The 26,432-nt window shown below is 48.8% G+C and overlaps 1 protein-coding gene across 2 annotated transcripts; it reads left to right on the top strand.

Annotated features, from left to right (window-relative positions):
• The first annotated feature begins 5,322 nt into the window (after positions 1-5,322).
• LOC101018083 (regulator of microtubule dynamics protein 3) lies at positions 5,323-25,765 on the top strand. 2 transcript variants are annotated; one of them, XM_003900784.5, is made up of 13 exons: positions 5,323-6,152; positions 6,554-6,747; positions 9,169-9,361; positions 9,779-9,922; positions 15,561-15,846; positions 16,665-16,767; positions 21,455-21,515; positions 23,034-23,109; positions 23,568-23,645; positions 23,883-23,981; positions 24,264-24,317; positions 24,401-24,481; positions 25,080-25,765. In XM_003900784.5, the coding sequence occupies exons 1-13, from the start codon at positions 5,797-5,799 to the stop codon at positions 25,131-25,133; spliced, it is 1,779 nt and encodes a 592-aa protein (XP_003900833.2). In that variant the 5' UTR covers positions 5,323-5,796; the 3' UTR covers positions 25,134-25,765. The 2 variants fall into 2 exon arrangements, with proteins under 2 accessions (XP_003900833.2, XP_031518393.1); XM_031662533.1 differs by having other exon boundaries at positions 6,041-6,268.
• Positions 25,766-26,432: the final 667 nt, after the last annotated feature.

Below are 26,432 nucleotides of genomic sequence, written 5' to 3'. Positions count from 1 at the left end.
AAAAAAAAAAAAAAAAAAAAAAAAAAAAAAAGCCAAATGTGGTAGCACATGCCTGTAGTCCTGCTTGAACCTGGCAGGCGGAGGCTGCAGTGGGCCAAGATTACACCACTGCACTCCAGCCTGAGCAACAGAGCAAGATTCCGTCTAAAATATATGAAAAAAAAGATAAGAGCTGAATGAGCATGCTACGAATGGAGAAAGGGGGTATTTTCACAGAACCAGTATTTTCCCAGTCCCATCTCCACTTGATGTCCTTTTTTCATTCTTTTTTTTTTTTTTTTTTTTTTTGAAGAGTCTCGCTCTGTCACCCAGAAATCTCATCTCCACTTGTTCTGAAGCAGTAATCAGAACACACCTTTGGCCATTTTACAAAAAGCAAACAAAAACACAAATGCAATATGCTGGTACACACACACCCGTTACCGTATGTACAACAAAGGAAAGGAGAAGGTGAAAATGAAATAGAACTATACTGTATTGGTCAGGATGTAGTGAAACCAAATTGCAGTTTTCTAATTGAGGATATAATCTTGGTCTGTAAGAACAGAGGTTTGGAGTAAAGTAGTAGGTTCCTCTTTTAGTAGACACCTGTCTCCTGCAGAAACACATCAATTGTGTATTCATCCTCCATTACCAGCTGTGCAGGTATGTCTGTTTCATTGATTGGCTGCCCGTCAAATCTGAATCTGATCTGCCTCACTGACAAACCCTGTTATTCACAATAGGCTCTCATCAGTTTACCAGGTGGTATACGCCTCTTAAACTGTGCTACAGAACTATCCTGCCACACCACCTTCAAATAAATATGATCGTTGTTCTCAGTCTTCTTCCTTGAGCTTCCATGGCCATGGCAAGCACCAGAATCTCTGCAGCTGCTGCTTCACAAAGCAGGTACTGTTACCGCCCTCAAGGGAGGGTCACTTGACCCACCCAGTGCAGTTCTCGCCAATAGAATGGAACCGGGTTCAGTAAAGCAGAGCAGAAACGTTCACTGGTCAAGGAATGGAAAAGAGGAGCTTCTGCTCAAAGCACCTCCTGGACATTGGGTAAAGGGGGATCTTAAGGGCTTTCTGGGCAGATAGGTGAAGACTAGGGTAGGGATTCCTGGATGGATTCTTCCAGGAGCAGCTGGAGTGTGTAGATTCTTTTTGCACCTGGTACTGTTTGTGCTTACCTGGGTACACTTCTCCGCACTGGGTGGAGATTTTAGTATAACAGTGAAGCAGTAATTCAGGTCAAGGCAGCACTGCTGAGTTCAGTTCATCTTGTGGCTGGTTCCTGATTATTGGCACCTGGCCTTTGTTTCTGTAAGCAAGCACAGCTGGGAGGATGGTTCATTTCACAGGTTTTGGGGCTTCCTGAAAGAATTGAGGGCCAACGCAGTGGCCCCCACCTGTAATCTCAGCACTTTGGGAGTCTAAGGCATGTAGAATACCTGAGGCTGGGAGTTAGAGACCACCCTGGCAAACATGATGAAGCCCTGACTCTACTAAAAATACAAAAAGTTGGCTAGGCATGGTGACGCATGCCTGTAATCCCAGCACTTTGGGAGGCTGAAGTGGGTAGATCACTTGAGGTCAGGAGTTCAGACCAGCCTGGGCAGCTGGTCTCTGCCCAGCGAAACCCTGTTTCTATTAAAAATACAAAAAATTAGCTGGGCGTGGTGGTGGGCGCCTATAGTCCCAGCTACTCGGGAGGCTGAGGCAGGAGAATCGCTTGAACCTGGGAGGTGGAGATTTCAGTGAGCCAAGATCGAGCTGCTACACTCCAGCCTGGGCAACAGAGCAAGACTCCGTCTGAAAAAAATAAAATCAGAAAAATTTGCTGGGCATGGTGGCATGTACCTGTAGTGCCAGCTATTTGGGAGGCTAAGGCATAAGAATCGCTTGAACCCTAGAGGTGGAGGTTGCAGTGAGCCCAGATCACACCACTGCACTCTAGCCTGGGCAACAGAGTGAGACTCCATCTGAAAAAAAAAAAAAAAGAATTGCGGTCATGTTGCGGTAACAGTACCAGATCCAACTAAACAAGCACAGAAGCAACACCAGGAGGCAGAAGACTAAATTAGTTTTGTTTTTTTCTTTTCTTTTTTTTTTTTTTTTTTTTTTTTTTTTTGAGGAGTCTCGCTCTGTCGCCCAGGCTAGAGTGCAGTGGCCCAATCTCGGCTCACTGTAAGCTTCGCCTCCCGGGTTCACGCCATTCTCCTGCCTCAGCCTCCCGAGTAGCTGGGACTACAGGCGCCTGCACCACGCCCGGCTAATTTTTTTGGTACTTTTTTTAGTAGAGACGGGGTTTCACCGTGTTAGCCAGGATGGTTTCAGGAGGCCCGCCTTGGCCTCCCAAAGTGCTGGGATTACAGGTGTGAGAGACCGCGCCCCGCCACTTTTTTTTTTTTTTTTTTTTTTTTAGAGACAGGGTCTTGCTCTGTCACCCAGGCTGGAGTGCAGTGGTGTGATCAAAGCTCACTGTAACCTTGAGCTCCCGGACTTGAGGCATCCTCCCACCTCACCTCCCACATGCCACCATCCCCAGTTATTTTTTTATTTTTTTAATTTTTTGTAGAGACAGTCTAACTGTGTTGCCCAGGCTGATCTCCAACTCTTGGCCTCAAACAATCCTCCTGCCTCCACCTCCCAAAGTACTGGGATTACAGGCATGAGCCACCATGCCCAGCCTAAGCTACATTTTAAATCTGCAGTGAGTTAGTGCTTTACAGGTTGGCAAAAAATAAAATAAATAAAAAAAATAAAAATGTTAAAATCTGTAAATATCAAGTGTTAGTGAAGATGTCAACAATCCCACTACTGTTGAGCTTGCAAGTTGGTGTGAATGATACTTACCTATGACGCACCCTATACACACACACACACACACATATATACATATATATATATTTCTAAAAGGGCTGGGCATGGTGGCTCATGCCTGTAATCCCAGCATTTTGGGAGGCCGAGGCAGGGGACATGCCCGAGCCCAGGAGTTTAAGACCAGCCTGGGGAATACAGGGAGACCCTGTTTCTACAAAACATTTTTAAAATTAGCTGGGCATGGCGGCATGTGCCTGTAGTCCCACCTGCTCAGGAGGCTGAGGTGGGAGGATAGTTTGAGCCTGGAAGGCGGAGGTTGCAGTGAGCTGAGATCATGGCATACCTGGCTAATTTATTTTTTGTATTTTTAGAAGAGACAGGGTTTCACCATGTTGGCCAGGCTGGTCTCGAATTCCTGATCTCGTGATCCACCTACCTTGGCCTTCCAAAGTGCTGGGATTGCAGGTGTGAGCCACCGCACCCAGTCAATTTTTGTATTTTTTAGTAGAGATGGGGTTTCACCATATTGGCCAGGCTGGTCTTGAACTCCTGACCTCATGATCCACCTAACTCGGCGTCCCAAAGTGCTAGGATTACAGGTGTGAGCTACCATGCCCGGCCTAAAAAAAGTATTATTTTTTAAGGCATCAAGAACCTTAAACTTTATACACAAGGGTAAGGCCACCATCTCAAGGCATTTGACTTGTCACCTCTCTTGGAAGAGCCAGGTAGATGAGGCAGATGTTCTGGGCAGAGGGCAGGACGAGAGTTTGGGGTCTGGTCTGCTCTCTTCTCCGGCTGGGCTGTGGAGGGGGTGGGAAGGTGGGCAATGCATATCTCAGGCAGCCAGGCCTTTATTACATTTGCGAAGCTGGTCTGCAGATGCAGCACAAGATAAAGAGCTCTGTCCAGAACCACCCGCCACACTGCTGATTGCCCTGGCAGACACGCGCCTGCCAGATAACATCTTTAATATCCAGGGGGAAATGAATTCCCCTGCTTGGTCTGCCCATTTGGCCTAGCCTCTCATCACAATCTGTTTATCTCGCAGAGCTTCCTCCCCTGGTACAGAGAGGAGAAATTGTTCTTCTGCCACTGAGCTTTCTGCCACAGCTGAGAACACACTGTCAAAATGGCAGGGTGTGCTGTCGGTCATGCCTTTTCTTCCTTCCTGCATTCAGCTTTTATGGATGCTTTTGCATTAGAGCTGTGCCAGGCACAGGGGACCTGGGATGAATCAGGAATGAACCCCGTCCTGGAAAAGTGGGTAGTGCAGTGGTGTAGACAGACTAGAAAGCGAATTATCACAGAACAGAGTATAATGGGCCTGGCGCAGTGGCTCACGCCTGTAATCCCAGCACTTTGGGAGACTGAGGCGAGCAGATTACTTGAGGTCAGGAGTTCGAGACCAGCCTGACCAACATGTAGAAATCCGGTCTCTACTGAAAATACAAAAAGTAGTCAGGTGTGTGCATGCCTGTAATTCCAGCTACTCAGGAGGCTGAGGCAAGAGAATCCCTTGAACCCAGGAGCGGGGGCGGAGGTTGCAGTGAGCCGAGGTCACTCCACTGTACTCCAGCTTGGGCGAAAGCAAAACTCTGTCTAAAAAAAAAAAAAAAAAAAGGATAATGGAGGCAGTGGAGCCATGGAGCCACAGGAGCAAAGCAGGGTGAAAAGCTTAATTTCACCAAGGTGGTGGTCTGGGAAGGTTTCCAGAGAAAATGAATTTTTATTTCCTCCAAAATTATATATATGTTTTTGTTGTTTTTATTTTGAGAGGAGGCCTCACTCTGTCGCCCAAGCTGGAGTACAGTGGCAACATCTTGGCTCACTGCAACCTCCGCCTCCCGGGTTCAAGTGATTCTCCTGCTCAGCCTCCCGAGTAGCTGGGATTACAGGCGCGCACCACCATGCCTGGCTAATTTTTGTACTTTTAGTAGAGACGGGTGTAAAGGTAAACTGAGGCTGGAGCCAAACCAGGAACGAAGACACAAGGCAAATGGCAGTGAGAATAGCTTTTATTAGGGCTTGCAGGCGAGGTTCCTCAGTCCAAAGGTGTGGGCCAAGGAAGTCGCGCTGAGGGAGGAGGGTGGGGGCTTCTTATAGCCTGAGAGGTAGGGAAGCTGGTTGTGCAAACAGGGCCTGGGGGGTCTTGAAACTACTAGGGCAGGAGTTGAGTAAGGGTCATGAGGAAGGGGTCTTTGGAAACTGTCGACGGAAATTGCTGTTGATGAACTTGTGGAATGCACGTGAGCTGCAGGTCACGGGGGAGTGTGACTGCCCAGCCGGAACTCTGACGCATGTAAGTCTGAGGGTGTGTACAAGGGTGAAGGGAGTCTTTAACAAAAGGCCTGCTACGCCGGGTAACGCTGCCATGTTGGGTCTAGATTCCTGCCTAACAACGGGGTTTCGCCAGGTTGGCCAGGGTGGCCTCGAAATCCTGACTTCTGTTGCCCAGAGTGCTCATGGCTCATTGCAGCCTCCACACCCTGGGCTCAAGTGATCCTCCCATCTCAGCCCCCAGGGTATGTGGGACTACAGTCACGTGCCACCACCGCAGGCCTCCTGTATTCTTACATGTATACAGTAACTCACAATTAAAGCATAAAGAAATATAAGATCTAGTCAAGGGTATTGGGAGAACTGGCCTAGAACTTTCTTCTTTCACTAAAGAAAATTTTAACTCTTAAGAAATATTCACAATACAATCGTCTTCGTAGTCCATAAAATCGGTCTTTTTAGTTGCCAAAATTAGAAGTTGCATACAATTACAAGAGTAAAATAGAATTATAAAATGGTACGTTAGGTTTAAGGTTTATGGCCGGGTGCGGCGGCTCACGCACTTTGGGAGGCCGAGGCAGGCGGATCGCTGGAGACCAGGAGAGCGGGACCCAGTCTCTACAAAATAAAAATAAAATGTGAGGAGAGGGTGACGTTTTCCAGGTACAGAGGGGAGGTCCGGGCAGAAGCGCAGGGAGAAAGTGTGAATATGCTGAGCGTATTCCGGGAGCAGCAAGTAAGCCGGTGTGACCGGAGGGAAATGGAGGCCTGGATGCCGGACGGTGAGGGTGACTGCGCCAGCGTCCGCCCAAGAAGTCTCCCCGCTTTCCCGCCTTTCCTCAGCCTTCGGCCCCTTTTTGCTTTCCTTTTGCGCTGTGCTGACTCCGCCCCTCCGCCGGCGCCCGTGGCCTCGCTCCTGAGGGAAACAGGCCGGGGGTGGGGCCGGCGTGGTCATCTCCGTGCGCCTTCCCTCAGGGCGCCGAGCCGCTGGCGCCGTCTGTCTGACGTCACGGTCACTGACAGCGTGAGCCCGCGGCGGCTGCTGCCATGGTGGCTGGCGGCCCGGTAAGGTTCTGAGTGGATCTCCTGCCAGGCCAGAGCGCGTTCCTGGGCCGCAGGGGAAGGCCGGGAGTTTGCAGCCAGGGCGGCCGGTTTGTGGTCTGCAGTGTTGTGAGGCTGAGGTGGGGGGTTGAAGGCCCAGAAGCCGGACTCTGTGACCCGGATCGGAGGGTGTGCTGGAGGGGTGGCTATGTCCAGGCTGGGTGAGGGGAGCGGCAGTGGGGCCCAGGGGGCTGGAGGAAGCCTTAGGGTTCAGACTGGGATGCAGGTAGTCAGGAGCTCAGGGTTTGGGCAAGGGGGTACCTGCCGGGGTTCTGCCTTGGGGGTGGGTTTACCAGACTCACGAATCTCTCTCTCTCCCTACGCCCGCCCGCCCGCCTGCTCCCGGTGGCTTCTGCTGGCCGCAGGTGCAGGATGTCTAGACTGGGAGCCCTGGGTGGTGCCCGTGCCGGGCTGGGACTGTTGCTGGGTACCGCCGCCGGCCTTGGATTCCTGTGCCTCCTTTACAGCCAGCGATGGAAACGGACCCAGCGCCATGGCCGCAGCCAGAGCCTGCCCAACTCCCTGGACTATACGCAGACTTCAGAGACCGGACGCCAGGGTAGGAGCCCGTCTCCTGAGACCGCGGTCACTGCAGACTGATGGGCCTGGGGTCTGGGCTGCTTTTGGTGGAGATTGTGGGACAGGGCAACGTAGAGAAGCGCCTTAGGGTTTCACTTTTTTGGAAGCTTGTTGAAAAAGCAGTCGTCGGGCCGGGCGCGGTGGCTCACGCTTGTAATCCCAGCACTTTGAGAGGCCTAAGCGGGCGGATCACCTGAGGTCAGGAGTTCAACACTGGCCTGACCAACATTCAACCAGATGTCAACATGGTGAAACCCCATCTCTACCAAAAATACAAAAATTAGCCGGGCGTGATGGCGCGGCCTGTAGTCCCAGCTACTGGGGAGGCCGAGGCACGAGAATCGCTTGAACCCAATAGGCAGAGGTTGCAGTGAGGTGAGGTTTCACCACTGCACTCCAGCCTGGGCGACAGAGTGGGACTCCGTCTCAAAAAAAAAAAAAAAGCAGTCATGGTTTTCTCTACTCTTTACCCTGTATTCCCAAGCAAGTATATTTCAAAAAGACTGCTTAGCTGCTTAGCTTTCACTTTTAGTTCTGGCCACACTAGTGCTATGTGGGTGTTAAAGGCACTTGCTTAGTGTTGGGTGAGGTGTGTAATAAGTAGAGAGAATCCAAAAGCGGGCAAAAAGAATAATCTTGTAGGGATTAAAAGTCTTCAGGCTTATGTATTAAATCATATATTTGAATTTGAAGACAACTTGGAAACTATCTCATTCAAGTTTGTTTGTTTGTTTTGTTTTTTAATCCCTCCTATGAGGAAACCAAGATTCAAAAAGACTGTGTAACTTTCCTGAGGCTGTCACAGATTAAGTGGCAAGGTTGGGCCTGTTGGGCCTGGTCACCTGGTCCAGTGGAGTTTCTACGGCATAGGGCTAGGAGCACACTTAATGCAATTGAAGCTGAATGTGGCTGGCAGCCCGCACAGCTGAAATGAGTAGTTCTTTCAAATTTGCAGATTTGTTAATTCGTTTGAGCAAAGGATCTAGGGCTGGTTCAAACTACTACCATATTTGTGCAAGAGGAGTGTTTTTTTTTCTTTTCTTTTTTTTTTTTTTTTTGAGATGGAGTCTCACTCTGTTGCCCAGGCTGGAGTACAGTGGCATGATCTTGGCTTACTGCAACTTCCACCTCCCTGGGTTCAAGTGATTCTTATGCCTCAGCCTCCCAAGTAGCTGGGATCACAGGTGTGCGCCACCATGCCCAGCTAATTTTTGTATTTTTAGTAAAGATGGGGTTTCCCCATGTTGGCCAGGCTGGTCTCGAACTCCTGGCCTCGGCCTCCTAAAGTGCTGGGATTACAGGCGTGAGCCACCACACCTGGCCAAGAGGAGCGTTTACATTATCTCACTCCCACGCTAATTGGAAGTGAGTGTTTTCTCTGATTGCCAGTGTTAGATGGTTTGGAAAAGTTAGTTCTGGAGGAGTCTTCAAAGAGCTATCACCTTAGATTGCAACTGATTGTCACCACTTTATAATCTGGTGGTAATCTAGTATTGCAGTGTGCTTCCTTCCCTTGAATTTTGTTTGTTAATTGCTTCGCAGTAGTCTTTCTTCTGAGATTAGAAGTGGCCACATTCCCAGAGATCTTTCTTGCTCTACATTCTTGAGTATTACTGGATGTGTGTTGTGGCCTGGCCTAGTTTTTTTTTTTTTTTAAACCAGATTTCCTTAAAGAAGGGATTTATGCTTGCCATATTGTGGGGTCCTGCCTCTCTGGTTTCCTTTTTGTTTTTGCATTTTTCAGTCCAGTTACCATAGGTGGCTGTCACTTTGCTACCATTTCACTGCTGGAATTTACTCAAAAGAGTGAGGCCTAGGGTTGGGTCAGCAGGGCTTAGTAATGGTGTGTTTCTGAGGCGGTTTGGATGGGCTTTTTCTGGTGTACCTCTTCTCTTAGCAACTGCCCCCTTTCTCCTAGTCCTTCTCTGATACACTAAATGAAGTTCTGGGAGAAACTCCCAAGTTTTCCCTACTATTGTTTGTGAAGTGAGAGGTCAGAATGTGATGGAGCTCAGTTTTAGTTTTAGTTTTGCTGTGTGGTTGGTATTGACTCCCTGGTATTGGGCACTATACGGTGAGGTAAAGGTTTTTTTTTTACTCTAGCAGGACAGCTGTCCTCCTTCAGATTCCACACTCGGGCAAGCATTTTACATTATCTGTCGTGGTGTGCAGCATTCCTGAAGGGCCCTGGTATGGAAGGTTCTTGGGGCAGAGGACTCGTTTAGAGATCCCTGGGTAGTTTCTTGGGACTTGTTACCATGACCTGGCTGTGAACGTCTGCTACCTGAGCGTCACTGGGCCTTCTCTTCCAATGGAAAGCAGGTGTTCTTGAATTCTAGGTGTGAGATCTCTTCCCCACTATATTCCTGGATGTCACTGGCTCCCATTCTCCTTCCTTCAGTGATGCTCTTGCGGGCTGTCTCAGGTGGGGCTGGAGATGCCGCAGTGCTGCCCAGCCTTCCACGGGAAGGACAGGAGAAGGTGCTGGACCGCCTCGACTTTGTGCTGACCAGCCTTGTGGCACTGCGGCGAGAGGTGGAGGAGCTGAGGAGCAGCCTGCGAGGACTTGCCGGGGAGATTGTTGGGGAGGTCCGGTGAGTAATGCAGCTTCCTCTCCCGCTTTATCCCTCCCCTGCAGCTTTTTCAGCTGAGGTGTGTTCTGGCCTTTGCTTTCTGTCTCTAAAGAAGAAACCAGTTTTATAGCTTCTAGCCTAATCTGGGTGGAAGCTGTACATTTGGTACCTCGCCTTGCACACGCTCCTTGCTGCCTCTGGACTCTCATGGTTGATCTGTTGTAACAGCTGAAATGCTCTGTTTGCCTAACCTAGTCTGTCTGTGTGGTCTGGGCCCAGGGAGCTGCCCTTCTTACCCTCCTGAGGGTTAGAGACCTAGGATTTTCTCTGCTTTTGGCCCTTTAATGAGGAGCAGTAGTAAGAGGCACCCCATGGTGAGCAGAAAGACAGGCTGGATGGGACCTAATGGTACCCTTCGGGATGGGGCCTGCTTTCCAGATCCCACATGGAAGAGAACCAGAGAGTGGCTCGGCGGCGAAGGTTTCCGTTTGTCCGGGAGAGGAGTGACTCCACTGGCTCCAGCTCTGTCTACTTCACGGCCTCCTCGGGAGCCACATTCACAGATGCTGAGAGTGAAGGGGGGTGAGTTGTCTCTCCTGGAGGCAGTTATGGCTACAGCCAGGTGGTGTTTTGTAAAAGTATTATCATTGGAAAATCCAAACTAAGCTGCTGCAAATAATTTTTGGAACAGGTAAGAGTATAATAAATACAGAAGAGTTTAAACGAAAAACCCATCCAATTTATGTCATTCAGACAAATGTAGATGTTAATAGCAGTTATTGCTTCCATCTGTTATCTTAGTTTATTACAAAGTTATGATATATTTGGGCGTTTTTCTGTGTTATCACAAGGACTTGATAAGCACTGTTTGACTTTGTTCCTTTCCTTGGGTGGCCGAGCTGTTGTACCTAGATGTCTAAGCACGAAGCATGCTCCTCCCTGGAGTCACCCTCTTCCCACAGGGGAGCCTTGCCTGTGATCTTTTGCATTTTTATAGGTGGGAGGTGGATGTCCTGAGTTCTTAGTGGCCCAGGAGGGCTGATGATAGGCCTTTCTGTGAGGCGGGGCAGGTGGCAGGAGTCTGGTGGACAGCCTCCTCCAAGTCTGGTCATGCTAAGGGCGTTTTGAGTTTAAACCACTAGCACCACTTTGAAACTTTGGTCCCAAGGATAGAGTCTGATGTTGTCACTAGCAGCATCTGCCCTTGTCTGCTGCTAGCTCCGATCATTCAGGTAGCCTGTGTGAGGCCTAGAGGCCGATTTCTCCTTGTCCAGCCTTCTTCTCAAGGGAAAGACTGGTGCAGAGAACAGCCAAGTTTTATGCTGGATCAGAGAAATTAGCTATAAGCAGGCAAATGGAAACTAGAAGTTAAAGTCAGTCAGTTAAAACCAGGCATGGTGGTGGCTCATGGTAATCCCAGCACTTTGGTAGGCCGAGACAGGAGGATTGCTTGAGTTCAGGAGCTTGAGACCACCCTGGGCAAGGCAGCAAGACTACATCTCTACATAAAATAACTACCTGGGGGAGGCCGAGGTGGGCGGATCACCTGAGGTCAGGAGTTTGAGACCAGTCTGGCCAACATGCTGAAATCCTGTCTCTACTAAAAATACAAAAATTAGCCAGGCGTGGTGGTGCATGCCTGTAATCCCAGCTAATCGGGAGGCTGAGGCAGCAGAATTGCTGGAACCCAGGAGGCGGAGGTTTCAGTGAGCCGAGATCATGCCACTGCACACCAGCCTGGGAGATAAGAGTGAGACTCCATCTCAAAAAAAAAAAAAAAAAAGTAAATACTAGGTGATAGGAATTTTTCAGCTCCATTATAATCATATGCACCCACTGTTATATGCGCAGTCCATTGTTGACTGACACGTCATTATCACCAACGCTGGATTTGATGACTGCTCAGGGGCCTCCAGAAACCTGTGGAGTGGTGGCGAAGAGCTCTGCTCCTCCATAGGGGACTGCCGTTGCCTGGGTTGTCAGATCCCTATTATCTGTATTCTCAAGGGCAAGCAGAGGTGGCCCTTTTCTATTCAATTTACCTAAATGGCTCTGGGCCAAGAGATGCTTCCAGAAGTTGTGTTAAAGAGGGGGCAAAAATGAAATTAACATTTGATACATCTGAAGTGAAGAGAGAGATGGAGGAAGTAGTTGACAGTGGGCACTGAGATGTAAAAGAACATCTCTGCAACCCAAGGAAGCAGGCCACTTGGGTGGGGAATTGATATTTGAACTCTCTAAGGAGGTGGAACAGAAGGAGAGGTCACAGCTCTGCCCCAGATCAAACACAACTTGAGGTCCTTCATGACTGTTTTTTGTTTTGTTTTGAGACAGGGTCTCACTCTGTTGCCCAGGCTGGAGTTCAGTGGCACCATCACAGCACAGCAGCCTCAACCCCTTGGGCTCAAGTGGTCCTCCTGCTTCAGCCTTCTGAGTAGTGGGGACTACAGGCATGTGCCACCATGCCAGCCAATTTTATTTATTTTTTTGTAGAGATGGGGTCTCACTATGTTGCCCAGGCTGGTCTTGAACTCCTGGCCTCAAGCAGTTCTCCCACATTGGCCTCCAAGTGCTGAGATTACAGGCATGAACCATCGCACCTGGTCCTCTTTGTGATGATTTAAAGAAGTTGTCCTAGGCCGGCGCAGTGGCTCAGGCCTGTAATTCCAGCACTTTGGAAGGCCGAGGCGGGTGGATCACTTGAGGTCAGGAGTTCAAGACCAGACGACCAACATGGTGAAACCCTGTGTCTACTAAAAATACAAAAATTAGCTGGGCGTGGTGGTGGGCGCCTGTAATTCCAGCTATTCCGGAGGCTGAGACAGGAGAATCACTTGAACCCAGGAGGTGGAGGTTGCTGTGAGCCAAGATTGCACCACTGCACTCCAGCCTGGGCAACAGAGAAAGACTCCACCTCAAAAAGATAAGTACAAACTTCTGGGGTCAGTGGGAGCCAGAGCAGTTAACCAGGGACATCTGTGGGACCTTCACTGCTAGGGGTGCTCACTGGGACTCCCAAGGCCACAAGGAGCAGGCCAGAGCTGCCAGACACCTGTGATGGGGCAAGGGGAGGGGTGGCTTTCTTAATTATAGCTCCATCAGGCTGTGTCCCATGCCCAGTCCCGTGGCATGAGAGCAGGTGGTGGTGCAACACTCTGTGGTTGAGCTGGCTGCTCTCTAGGGCAGTGGCTGTGGTGAATGATTCTTTGTGCCATCGTCATTGCCATGTAGGTCAAGGGGGAGCTCTAGGAGTCTACAAACTCTGAAATGGCTTTGAACCTGTGTCTTGGGGCAAGGAGAGCTGCTTTGAGGGATGAAGGGCTGAGATTTGATGGGCTGCTTGATTTCACTGAAAGCTGTATTCCTTCTTCCAAATAACAACTTTGAGGTCTCAGGAGATTGAGGGTGGCAGAGGCAGAATCACTGTGCAGCTCTGTGAGCTTGTTCCCTGGGCATTGTACCAAACACAGCTTGAGTTCCCTGTCAGAACCCAACTTGCCCTAAAACACCAGCTCCTTCAGCAAGCCTTCCCAGGCATCTCAGCCAAGAGAGATTGCCTGCAGCCTCATCGTGAAGACTCCTTCTTGGGCGTTTATGGCCTCACTAAGTTGGGTCTTATCTCAAGGTCAGGGCCCATGTCATCTTTGAAGACCTCATACTCAGTCTCTAACATGGTTTAGGTAGAGTTAAGAGAAACTTAATTGCCAGGAGGGGAGATGTGCATAACTGAGTCCTTCATTACTGCTTAAGAGTGGCAGTCTCCTTGCTCAGAGGGAGCCTTGGGTCTCTGGTCCACTGTGGGAACTCCAGTCCTCCGGAGTGCACGGGACCAAAGGACCTTTTCAAAGGTCCCTGCTAGTCCCTGGCAGATCTCAAAAGCCTCAGGCTATGTTAAAAGGGTCACTTCTCTGTGGTAGATTTCTCCAAGGACTGGGTTGGGTTAGTCCGGGAGGTGGAAGGTGAAAGAGAATGGTGTAAATGTGGTAGCCCTTGGCATGTGATTAATCTCTTCTGAGGCCCCAGTAGCTGCTCCAGGCGGTAGGGTTTCAGATTGATGAGGAGAGTGCCTTAAAGTGGGGCTGAGATGCAATTAAAGTCCACTCTTTAAAGTGCCAGGTTCCCTGGAGCCTCCCTGCCTCCCAGGGCTCTACCAGCTTTCACTCTGTTTGTGGCAGCAAGGCCCCCTGACCTCTCTTCTTGGCTTTGGGAGCTGGGCCTTTAGGATCCAGAGGGATGGCAGTATCACAGGTCAGGTCCCAGGGGATTCTGTGCTGATGCCTGGGCTCCAGCAGGGCTGGGTCCCTCCCTGGGGGTACTGGAGGCAGAGAGACTCCTGTTTGGACTCCTGATTGGCTGAGGCAGTCCTCAACCCAGCAAGAAATAGGGTCTCCCCCTCTTTCTAGCAAAGGGAGATGATGTGATTCCAGCTTTCCGTTCCAGATAAACCATCTATCCATTTTGCCTTTGGGCCTGGCTGGGCAGAGAAGACTCTGGTTTGATTTTTCTTAATCTGTGGCAGGTGCAGTTGGGAGTTTCGGTTTCTCTAGGTTGCCTGTGGGTGGTCTCACTCATCAGTACCTAGGTTGGTTACAAAATCTAATGACACTTATCCTTCTGCCTTTAATTTCTAAAGGTGCTTTTTTTTTTTCCTAATAACTAAAGGGGAAAGATACTTGGATAACCTCTTAAAAAACAAAGGTGCGGTTAAGAAAGGTTTTAAATACCTTACAAGTTCTTGTAGTAGATATGTCTGGGGCCTCTTTTTTAGATGAGGCTGAAGCTCCTCTGTAAGGATGCTGTCAGCATGGACTGGGCATCCAGTCTGGTTGCTCACTTCCAGAGCCTTCAGAGCCTGCCGCTTTATAGTTTCTGGACAGGAGGACAGCACTTCTGCCCTGACATTAGGCTATCATGTGTTGACTTTATTTGTACGTGTGTGTGTCATCTCTCCTTCAATCCTGTTTTGCTCCAGCCACAGGGGGCCTACTCTCTTTTTTCTTTTTCTTTTTTTTTTTTGACGGAGTCTCTCTTTGTCGCCCAGGCTGGAGTGCAGTGGCATGATCTCGGCTCACTGCAAGCTCCGCCTCCTGGGTTCACACTATTCTCCTGCCTCAGCCTCCCGAGTAGCTGGGACTACAGGTGCCTGCCACCACGCCTGGCTAAGTTTTTGTTTTTAGTAGAGATGGGGTTTCACCGTGTTAGCCAGGATGGTCTCGATCTCCTGACCTCGTGATCCATCCACCTCGGCCTCCCAGAGTGCTGGGATTACAGGCGTGAGCCACCGTGCCTGACCTTGTGTTTGCTTCTGACCCCTAGAAGTCCTACCTTTTCCCTTGCTTAGTCTTTATCTATTTTAGGCAATTAGGGAAAACACCCTAATCAACTGCTGGTGGCTGAGATCCAAGAGAAACTCAGCTTCCTCTTTAGTGGGTGCATCAGGGTTGGGGCTTCTTAGGAGCCACCTGGCATGTGGCAGCCCCCCCCAAACACCTTTTCAGGGGGTGGTTTGCATCGTCTTCCCCTTCTTGCTTCTGGTTGCAAAGTGATTCCTATCACCTCTCCTCACATCCTTAAGTTCTCAAGGTTACCAAGGGCTACTCCTGTTGCAGTTTAGGTTTGGTTGACTTGGGCCAGAGGTTATGTTTGTGGATGCGTGTGGCTGCCCATGGTCTGAGGCTGCACCCACCCACGTTGGTTCTGATAAGTGTCTCTGACTCATAAGGCAGAAATGAGCAGGGGCTTCTCACATTTGCCTTGACTGTCACAGGGCCCCAGCTGGTCAGCTACTCTTTCTTTCCCGGATCATTTTCCCAGCCCTTAGTTCCCATAGGAAGCTTTCTCTCAAATAATGATTTCTGCTGGGCATGGTGGCTCATGCCTGTAATCCCAGCACTTTGGGAGGCCAAGGTGGGCAGATCACTTGAGGCCAGGGGTTTGAGACCAGTCTGGGCAACATGGCAAAACCCCATCTCTACTAAAAATACAAAAAAATTAGGTGGGAGAGTTGCTTGAACCCAGGAGGTGGAAGTTCAAGTGAGCCAAGATCGAGCCACTGCACTCCACCCTATCTCAAGAAAAGAAAAAAGAAAAAAAATCTGCCCTCAAGAGGTATTTGGTGCTTTGGACAATGCCATGAAGAGTGCTGCTTTAGTGGTGAGGGATACAGACCCTAGAGGCTCTGAGCTGAATAATCCTCTTGTCCCTTACATTTCTCTGCCAGTTATACAACAGCCAATGCGGAGTCTGACAATGAGCGGGACTCTGACAAAGAAAGTGAGGACGGGGAAGATGAAGTGAGCTGCGAGACTGTGAAGATGGGAAGAAAGGATTCTCTGGACCTGGAGGAGGAGGCAGCTTCGGGTGTTGTGCCCAGTGCCCTGGAGGCTGGAGGTTCCTCAGGCTTGGAGGATGTGCTGCCTCTCCTGCAGCAGGCTGATGAGCTGCACAGGGGTGATGAGCAAGGCAAGCGGGAGGGCTTCCAGCTGCTGCTCAACAACAAGCTGGCGGTGAGGCTCCAGCTGCCTGCCTGCTTCTCCCTCCCTCCCTCCCTCCCTCCATCTGCTTCTGAGCCCTGGGGAATGAAGGCCCATGTGGTTACTGCCCCTACAAGGTGACATGGGACGAGAAATGGTGAGACAGCTGGTTCTGCATCTGTCCCCTGGGTTGCATATCCTCTTCTAAGGAGGCCCAGCATGGACCCTAGGGCCAGGGTACCGCTTGCCCCAGAGCTGCCTCCCCTCTGGGGATGGGGAGCGTAGTCTTCTGCCTTCTGTAGAGCTACTGCAGAAAGAACTGTACCTCTCACCTCTAGGGGGAAATGTGGAAAGAACTGTATTTTTTTTCTCCTCTTGTTTCCCTTGAGGCAGAGTCCAAGCTGCCAGCCCCATTACAAGTGACAACTGTGTAAGTTGTTCACCCACAATTCTCTTCTCAGGTTCAGACAAAATTTATGCCCACCCAGGTATAAATGCCCCCCTCCGGAAGTTAGAAGTTTCCCTTTTCCTTTCACACTTTCTTCATGTGTCAGCAAAAGACCTTGTGCCTTATGACATCTTGGAGTTGACCTTTCCTCCCACCAGTTCTAGGAGGCCAGAATGCCCTCTGTGATTGTGCAAGCTACTGGCTAGACAGAGAATGTGTCATACATTAACTGCATGTGGGAAGGGATGACTGGGGGGAAGACTGCCTGTAGGAGCTGGCCTGATATTGATGATTGTAACATACTAGCTTGGAAATTCAAACCTAGGGTGTGGGGGAAGGCCAGGGCCCCCATTCTCCACAGCTGAGGAAAAAGGGGCCTTACCTGTTTCCGTCTGGTCTTCAGTATGGAAGCCGGCAGGACTTTCTCTGGCGCCTGGCCCGAGCCTACAGTGACATGTGTGAGCTCACTGAGGAGGTGAGCGAGAAGAAGTCATATGCCCTAGATGGTAAGTGCTGACAGCTTCCTGTGGGAAGGTGACTGGTTCGGGGTGGGGCTGGCCCATCTGCGTGGGGAACCACCAAGATGCTGTCAGAGCAGTTGTGGCTCAGTTACCCACTAGGGACAAACTCTGGCTCCCCGAGACCCTTGCTTTCTCCTCTGGAGGAAGAGAGCAGTCTTTGTTTATCTGTATATCATGCTGATTAGTAACACACGTGCATATGTTTTTAGGAGTACTTGTATCCTATCAGCATTATTCGTTTTTCTCACTCTCTAGCCACAGAGGGCAAAACCTTTTTTCTTAACCTGAGGTTTTTTTGCTACTTAGAAATCTGGTTTCAGTTATGAAGCCTGTGGGGCAGGTGTTCTAAGAATATGGGTAGCTTATGGCAGGCACGGTGGCTCACGCCTATAATCCAGCACTTTGGGAGGCCGAGGTGGGCGGATCACGAGGTCAGGAGATCGAGACCATCCTGGCGAACACAGTGAAACCCCATCTCTACTAAAAATACAAAAAAATTAGCCAGGCATGGTGGCAGGCACCTGTAGTCCCAGCTACTTGGGAGGCTGAGGCAGAATGGTGTGAACCCAGGAGGCGGAGCTTGCAGTGAGCCGAGATCGCGCCACTGCACTCCAGCCTGAGCAACAGAGTGAGACTCCATCTCAAAAAAAAAAAATAATAATAATATATATATATATAGAGAGAGAGCTAGCTTAGAAGACTCTGGAATCCACTTGGCAAGTCTATTGGCAAAGGCTCCACCCTGGAGGATAGGGTGCATCTGACCTGTGCCAGGCTCAGTGCTTGGCCTTGTCTGTCATGAGGTCAGAGAATCCTGGGACTTTAGAGACTGATGTGTCCTACTGAACTCCACACACTGAGTCAGGTACTATCAGTGGGTTTCTAGGTCTGTGGTTCAGTTAATATCTTTTTTTTTTTTTTTTTCCAAACAGTCTTTCTCTGTTGCCCAGAGTGGAGTTCAGTGGCCTGATCTCGGCTGACTGCAACCTCCACCTCCTGGGCTCAAGCAATTCTCCTGCCTCAGCCTCCCCAGTAGCTGGGATTACAAACACATGCCACCATACCCGACTAATTCTTATATTTTTAGTAGAGATGGGGTTTCGTCATGTTGGCCAAGCTGGTCTCGAACTCCTGGCCTCAAGTAATCCACCCACCTAGGCCTCCCAAAATGCTAGGATAACAGGCATAAGCCACTGCGCCTGGCCAGTTAACTGTCTAAAACAGATTTGTTTACCTTTCTATTATAAGTACAGCCTGATAAATATTATTGAATCCTTGATAATGTATACTCTAACAATACCTCAAGGTTAACATTCTAAACATCTGTAGAATTCTGTCGATGGAGAAAGAACAGACCAGTTGAGTAGGATGTGTCTGCAGACCCTCAGAAAAATTCCTGGAAGTTTTAACAAAAGATGCTTAATTATGATTACTTTCTCTTCAAAAGTTTCTATTTTCCCTCCTGAATTTCAGGTAAGGATTCCCAATCAGTTTTGGGGCTGATTTTTGGACTTGTCATGTCAACAACCTTTCCTTTCCCTCTTGATCATTGATCATCTCTTATTAGTGCTAGTAGCCAGCATGAACCCCAAAGACAGAAGTGGAGGCAGTGGTTAGAGGGACAGCATTTGGTTGGTCTGGCCTCCTGAGCTTAGCACCCATGGACAAATCTTTACCTGCTGGAGGTCAGATGACTATGGAATGTCTCTGAAGGTTCTGCTCTGAGATCACAGCCTTTAAGAATTATCCTTACTGGGTATAAAGTTTATTTCATTGTATCTCTAGGAGCTGGACCACCAGGAGGTACTCATTCTCTGGGGTCTCAGGCAATGTCTACAACGCTGTCTAGCTTGTCAGCAACTGGTTGTCTGTCTAGCTTGTCAGCAACTGGTTGTCTCATTCTGCTATTATTTTCCTAGTGAGGCAGTACTTTGAAGAGGGCAGAGAGAAATTCCCAAAGAGGCAGTGTCCCTCATTGATGGGGCCATGTGGTCCTTCTGTTTGGGAAGGATCCCAGCACTTTGGGAGGCTGAGGCAAGTGCATCACCTGAGGTCAGGAGTTCGAGACCAGCCTGGCCAACATGGCGAAACCCATCTCTACTAAAAATACAAAAATTAGCCGGGTGTGGTGGCACACACCTATAATCCCAGCTACTGGGGAGGCTGAGGCAGGAGAATCGCTTGAACCCGGGAGGCGGAGGTTGCAGTCAGCCGAGATCACGCTACTGCACTCCAACCTCCAACCTTGGCAACAGAGTAAGACTCTTGTCTTTAAAAAAAATCCTATGTTGCAGTGTCTTCTCCAGTGCATAGGCATATGATGATCCTTATCTGGCAGTCCATAGGCTCCAGCCTCGATACTTTATTTTTTTTTTTGGTGACAGAGTCTTGCTCTGTTGCCCAGGCTGGAGTGCAGTGGAGCAATCTCGGCTCACTGCAAGCTCCGCCTCCCAGGTTCACATCATTCTCCTGCCTCAGCCTCCCATTTAGCTGGGACTACAGGCGCCTGCCACTGTGCCCAGCTAATTATTGTATTTTTAGTAGAGACGGGGTTTCACCGTGTTAGCCAGGATGGTCTTGATATCCTCACCTCGTGATCCGCCCGTCTCAGCCTCCCAAAGTGCTGGGATTACAGGCGTGAGCCACTGCGCCCGGCCCAGCCTTGATACTCTTAAGTGACGCTTGTCAGAACTTTCATGTGTATGGGCTTTCATTTGTTTGTTAGAACACTAACCTAGAAAGCTTGGGTTAAGACTAAGTGAAAGTCATCTCTGGTCAAACCTCAGTCCATGTGGCTCTTGTGAAAGTTTTGGTCTAGAGCTAATTAATATTCTTGGATTGTGGATCCTTTTGAGAAGATATATATATATATATATATATATAAAATTTTTTTTTTTTTTAAGAGATAGGGTCTGGCTGTATTGCCCAGATTGGTCTTGAACTCTTGGTCCCAAGCTATCCTCTCCTTGGCCTCTCAAAGTTCTAGGATTACAGGTGTGAGCCAATGTACCCATCCCCTTTAGAGAATTTTATCAAAGCTGTGATCCCTCTCCCCAGTTACCTAAAATTTTATACAACTTGAGATCCATGGACACCACACCTCCAGAATAAGGTCTGTTGGGGACAATTTCTGATTGTGTTGGATCTTTTTTTTTTGAGGCAGAGTCTCTCACCCAGGCTGAGTGCAGTGGTGCAATCTTGGCTCGTTGAAACTTCTGCCTCCCAGGTTCAAGTGATTCTTCTGCCTCAGCCTCTCGAGGAGCTGGGACTACAGGCATGTGCCAACACACCCGGCTAATTTTTGTATTTTTACTAGAGACAGGGTTTGACCATGTTGCTCAGGCTTGTCTCGAACACTTGATCTCAAGTGATCCACCCACCTCGGCCTTCCAAAGTGCTAGGATTACAGGCATAAGCCAACGTGCCTGGCTGGATCCTTTTATATTTCAAATGCTAAAATCTGCTTCAAGCACATCAGGTGGGCGTTATAAAAAGAAGGTAACTGCCGGGCGCGGTGGCTCAAGCCTGTAATCCCAGCACTTTGGGAGGCCGAGACGGGTGGATCACGAGGTCAGGAGATCAAGACCATCCTGGCTAACACGGTGAAACCCCGTTTCTACTAAAAAGTACAAAAAACTAGCCGGGTGAGGTGGCGGGCGCCTGTAGTCCCAGCTACTCGGGAGGCTGAGGCAGGAGAATGACGTAAACCCGGGAGGCGGAGCTTGCAGTGAGCCGAGATTGCGCCACTGCACTCCAGCCTGGGTGACAGAGCGAGACTCCGTCTCAAAAACAAAAAAAAAAAGAAAGAAAAAAAGAAGGTAACTTGGGTTTCTAATGACAGATGGGGAAGCCAAGGTGAAGCAGAAGTCATCCCTGAAGTCTTCCCTTAGAAGCCGTTTGCAGCCTTTTCTGAGACAGTCTCCCTCTGTCACCTAGTCTGCAGTGCAGTGGTGCAATCTCGGCTCACTGCAACTTCTGCCTCCTGGGTTCAAGTGATTATCCTGCCTCAGCCTCCTGAGTAGCTGGGACTACAGGTGCTTGCCACCAAGCCCAGCTAATTTTTGCATTTTTGGTAGAGATGGGGTTTCACCATGTTGGCCAGGCCGGTCTCCAACTCCTGACCTCAGGTGATCTACCCACCTCAGCCTCCCAATGTGCTGGGATTACAGGCGTGAGCCACTGTGCCTGGCTTGTTTGAGGCCTTTTATTCTGCTCAAGTTCACAACTATTTCCAAACAAGTACAAGCTGGGTAGGGATTGATGAGAGCTAAAGCAGTCATTCTTCCCACAAGCCTTCCTATGAAAGTGTGCATAAGGGCTGGGCACGGTGGCTCAAGCCTGTAATCCCAGCACTTTGGGAGGCCGAGACGGGCGGATCACGAGGTCAGGAGATCGAGACCATCCTGGCTAACATGGTGAAACCCCATCTCTACTAAAAATACAAAAAAAATTAGCCGGGCGAGGTGGCGGGCGCCTGTAGTCCCAGCTACTCAGGAGGCTGAGGCAGGAGAATGGCGTAAACCCGGGAGGCGGGACTTGCAGTGAGCTGAGATCCGGCCACTGCACTCCAGCCTGGGCAACAGAGCCAGACCCCGTCTCAAAAAAAAAAAAAAAAAAAAAAAAAAGTGTGCATAAGAGCTGTGTCAACTCTGGATCTACCTTTGTCCTACAGGAAAAGAAGAAGCAGAGGCTGCTCTGGAGAAGGGAGATGAGAGTGCTGACTGTCACCTGTGGTAATAACACCCTGCAGTGTCCTGGGAAGAGCCAGCAAGGGCCAAAGCAGAGGACAGCTCTTTCTTTTCTCTGCCTGGGCCACAGAGGCATTTTCCAAAGGATCCAGGAGAGGGAGCTCTGGCTTGTATTTCCACATGCCTCAGTCTACCCCTAGCCAGAGACAAGGGAAGTTTCTGGTAGGGGAGGTGGCTTGGGGATGAGGCAAGGAGGGAGTACAAGGTTTTTTTCTGATGGGGCTTGGAGAAATGAGTAGCTTTGTAAGAGTCATCCTAGCTACAAAACTGGAGTTCTTAGCTCTCAGGAGGCTGGGACAATCTGCAGCTCCCCTATCCTGCACAAGCTCTTCTTTCCACTGTGTGATCCCTGGCTGCTGGTACTTCGGCTTCTTTGCTTGGTTTGCGTGAGGAAAAGTAGATGTGAGCTCACCCCTCCGGAAACATCAGAGGCAAAGTTCTGTCAACTTACCTGGGCCAGGGTGAACTCAAATCCTGGGGTCTGGTTCCAGCACCTGAGTTTTAGTGAAAATGTTCCTTTCCCACTGCCACCCTTGCTTTTCATGTCTCCACCCTCAGACTGTGAGCTAAGTGAGAGGCTGTGTTTCTCCATCTGTTGCTGAAACTTTTGTCTCTGCAAGGGTTCTTCTCAGAGGCCAGGTAACTGTTTCTTGGGTGTCACTGCTTCTCGGGGCTTCCAAGGATGAATAGCTATTCCTGAGGAACAGCTGTTTGGATTAAACATGGAAATGAGCCTCTAGAAGTGTCTGATACCCTCCAGATATTTAGCATATACATGAAAAAGCAACTTGGGCTGGTTACTCATCTAATGTCAACTGTGCTGCTAGGAACAATGCTGGGGGGATGGGGGAGTAAGACTTTGTTTCTGAAGACAGACCATGGGAAGCTGGCTGGCTGGTTCCCTTTGGGAGGGGCAATGTGGGGAAGAGGGCAAATATAGGAGGTCTTTCTTTCTCTGGTTCTGTTGGTTTCCAAGTTAACATTAGAAATTCCTAGAATATCCCCTCCCAATGTGACTATCCTAAGAAATTGCTTCCCAAGTCCCAGTGATACACCTGTATGCTTAAAAGCTAATGAGACCCACTTTTTTGTCTGCCCAGAAGATAAGTAGTATACTCAGGTCTCTTATACTTTCATGCTGATTATTTTGATGCTTTAAGGTTTTTATTAATGCCTGTGGCTGTACTCTTTATGAGAGAGGGAAAATCTGGAGATACGGACTGAGAACTTGCATAAATATTCTTAAGTGTAAGAGAGATTTACTGTGGTGAATCCAGCTTTAATACCTAGAATACTTTGGAGACTTGTAAGCCTACCATTATCTACTAAAGAATACTAATTGGGGCCAGAGGTCTGTGAAGAGAGGGGATTACGTAGAGATGAAAATTAGGTATTTTAGCGCTAGTTGAGGGTAGAGGGATAGGGGACAATGCAATTAGGCTGTGGGTGGGGCATCCATTCCTTACTCAGCCCTTGTCCCTGAGCTTGCTGCTTCCCCCCTAGGTATGCGGTGCTTTGTGGTCAGCTGGCTGAGCATGAGAGCATCCAGAGGCGCATCCAGAGTGGCTTTAGCTTCAAGGTGAGGACAGGCTTTTCCTCCTTCCTTGTGCTGGCCTATCCCAGATTCCCTGCTCCTTTCCGACTCCCTGCCAAAAGCTTTTCTGCAGCCTCAGTGATTTGTTTTTTTGTTTTTTTTTTGAGACAGAGTCTCACTCTGTTGCCCAAGCTGGAGTGCAGTGATGTGATCTTGGCTCACTGCTACCTCTTGGGTTCAAGCGATTTTCCTGCCTCAGCCTCCCAAGTAGCTGGGATTACAGGCATGTACCACCATGCCCGGCTAATTTTTGTATTTTTAGTAGAGATGGGGTTTCACCATGTTGGCCAGTACTAGTCTCAAACTCCTGACCTCAGGTGATCCACCTGCTTCAGCCTCCCAAAGTGCAGGGATTACAGGCATGAGCCACCGCATCCAGCCCTTGCCTCTCTTTTAGCAACTCTGGTGTCTGATGTTAATTTATATTTACATTTTCCCCTTAGGAGCATGTGGACAAAGCCATTGCTCTCCAGCCAGAAAACCCCATGGCTCACTTTCTTCTTGGCAGGTGGTGCTATCAGGTAAGCTGCATTTCCGCATTTGACTTATTGGTCCTAAATGCCGTCTGATACTGATTTCCTTGCCAGGAAGAACAAGATCCTCAGCCTGGTCTGGCTCAGGTGCCCTTTCCTCTGAATGCTCATATTATTGGTGGTTGGACTCAGCCTCGTTTGACCCTATTTTCAGTATATCCCCAAAGATTTAAAAAAAAAAAACTTTTAAAACCTCTTATACACACCTTGATCTTTTGGTGGCAGGTCTCTCATCTGAGCTGGCTAGAAAAAAAAACTGCTACAGCCTTGCTTGAAAGCCCTCTCAGTGCCACTGTGGAAGATGCCCTCCAGAGCTTCCTAAAGGTATCAGAGAGGGGCAGGTGGCAGGCAAAAACACCAGGGTAACCTTTTTTCCTAAGGACATTACTAAGACCCTTAATGGGAGGGGTTTTCCTGTTAGGGGGCAATTTTGTATTTGCCTGTTCTATGGGAAAATCAGAATCACGTGCACAGCTTATCAAAAATATAGATTTCTTCAGACCCACTGAATCAGCCACATGGTTGGGGACTAGAAATCTCTAACAAACTTCAGCCTGATTAGAATATAGGAACCTCTTACTGAAATATCTTTGTCCCTTTTCCCAGGCTGAAGAACTACAGCCAGGATTTTCCAAAGCAGGAAGGGTATATATTTCCAAGGTAAACTCACTTTTCTACTTCAACATAGTTCTGGGAACTCCTGAAAGCACACAGTATCAGTTTTCACTGTTGTCTCTTTTCAGTGCTATAGAGAACTAGGGAAAAACTCTGAAGCTAGGTGGTGGATGAAGTTAGCCCTGGAGCTGCCAGATGTCACGAAGGAGGTAATGCTTTTTAAGTCGGGCAGATCACCTGAGGTCGGGAGTTCAAGGTCAGCCATAGAGAAACCCCGTCTCTACTAAAATTACAAAATTAGTTGGGCATGGTGGTGCATGCCTGTAATCCCAGCTACTCAGGAGGCTGAGGCAGGAGAATCGCTTGAATCCAGGAGGTGGAGGTTGCAGTGAGCTGAGATCATGCCACTGCACTCCAGCCTGGGCAACAAGAGCGAAAGTCCATCTCAAAAAGAATCGCTTGAATCCAGGAGGTGGAGGTTGCAGTGAGCTGAGATCATGCCACTGCACTCCAGCCTGGGCAACAAGAGCGAAAGTCCATCTCAAAAAAACAAAACTGCCTGTCATCACTGAATCATGTGACATTTTTAAGAAAGTCTTTCCTAGAGGTCTTATTTCCCTAGGAAAAAGCGTCTACCTCTAGGGGGAAGAGACAGATTTAATAGGCCCCAGGCTATCCTGGGAAAGTAGGAAAAAGACTGTAGCAGAGCTCAGAAAGGAAGCAAAGGGCCCCTCTTCTCAGGTTCCACTGGTTTGGGAAAATGCTGGTTTAAATATTGAGCCCTAGATTTGTTCTTTGTCTCCCTAGGATTTGGCTCTCCAGAAGGACCTGGAAGAATTGGAAGTCACTTTAGGAGACTAACCACATTTCACTGGCCTTCATGACGATGCTACTATTTAAGCGGGGGTGGGGGGGAAGGCTTTTTTCCTTAGACCTTGCTGAGATCAGGAAACCACACAAATCTGACTCCTGGGTCTGACTGCTACCCAGTACCATTCCCCATTAGTTAATTTATTCTAACCTCTAACCTAATCTAGAATTGGGGCAGTACTTGTGGCTTGGGTTTCTGTTATTCTCTCCCTTGAGTAATCTCTTGAAAAAAATCAAGATTCACACCTGCCCCAGGATTACACATGGGTGGAGCCTGCTGGTGACGTGGATGAACTTCAAAGCTATAGGAACAAAGCACAGAACTTGTCACTTTAATTTTTTTCACTGACGAATAGGCCTCAATACATATAGTCCTAAGATCATACCTTACCTACCAAGGTAAAAGGGATCAGAGTAGCCCATAGGCATTGCTTTCTTATCACCTATCATGTGAATTCTACCTGTATTCCTGGGCTGGACCACTTGATGACTTCCAGAGTCCTGTTAGCTTTTGGAATGACAGCAGTGGTATAGGGTTTATGATGCTATAAAACAAACAATGTCTGAAAAGTTGCCTAGAATATATTTTGTTACAGACTTGAAATAAACCAAATTTGATGTTATCAGCTCTTTATTCTTACTTGACACCTCCATGATTGTTTCCACCTACAGAGGCTATTGCAGGCAGGTTATGATTAATGTTCTTTACAGTATATAAAATACAGGTATCAAGCTTATTTTTAGCCTAAACAAGGCCTATTGCCACTAAGCAGATACTCCCTGCCCCTCTCATGTTCATTCTTAGGGGCACGAGCACAAACCCCTAAATCCACCTAGAAGAAAATTTAGATGCTTAGGCCGGGCATGGTAGCTCATGCTTGCAATCCTAGCACTCTGGGAGGCCGAGGTGGGTAGAGCACATGAGGCCAGGAGTTTGAGACCAGCCTGGCCAACATGATGAAACCCCCATCTCTACTAAAACTACAGGAAAAAAAAAATTAGCTTGGTATGGTGGCACATGCCTGTAATCTTGGCTAGTAGGGAGGCTATGGCAAGAGAATCACCTGAGCCTGGGAGGCACAGGTTGTAGCGAGCTGAGATCATGCCATTGCACTCCAGCCTGGGCAACAAGAGCGAAACTCTGTCTCAAAAAAAAAAAAAAAATTGAGATGCTTTCATATAAGAACCAACCTCTTAATCCAGAATGTCACTGTGTCTTTATTACACTAACCCAGATTTTTTTTTTTTTTTTGAGATGGAGTCTCGCTCTGTTGCCCAGGCTGGAGTACA

This window comes from Papio anubis, unplaced genomic scaffold (assembly GCF_008728515.1).
Source record: "Papio anubis isolate 15944 unplaced genomic scaffold, Panubis1.0 scaffold725, whole genome shotgun sequence".
Classification (NCBI taxonomy): Eukaryota; Metazoa; Chordata; class Mammalia; order Primates; family Cercopithecidae; genus Papio; species Papio anubis.
Note: the sequence above shows the minus strand (reverse complement) of the source record. Positions and strands in the feature narration are given on the sequence as shown.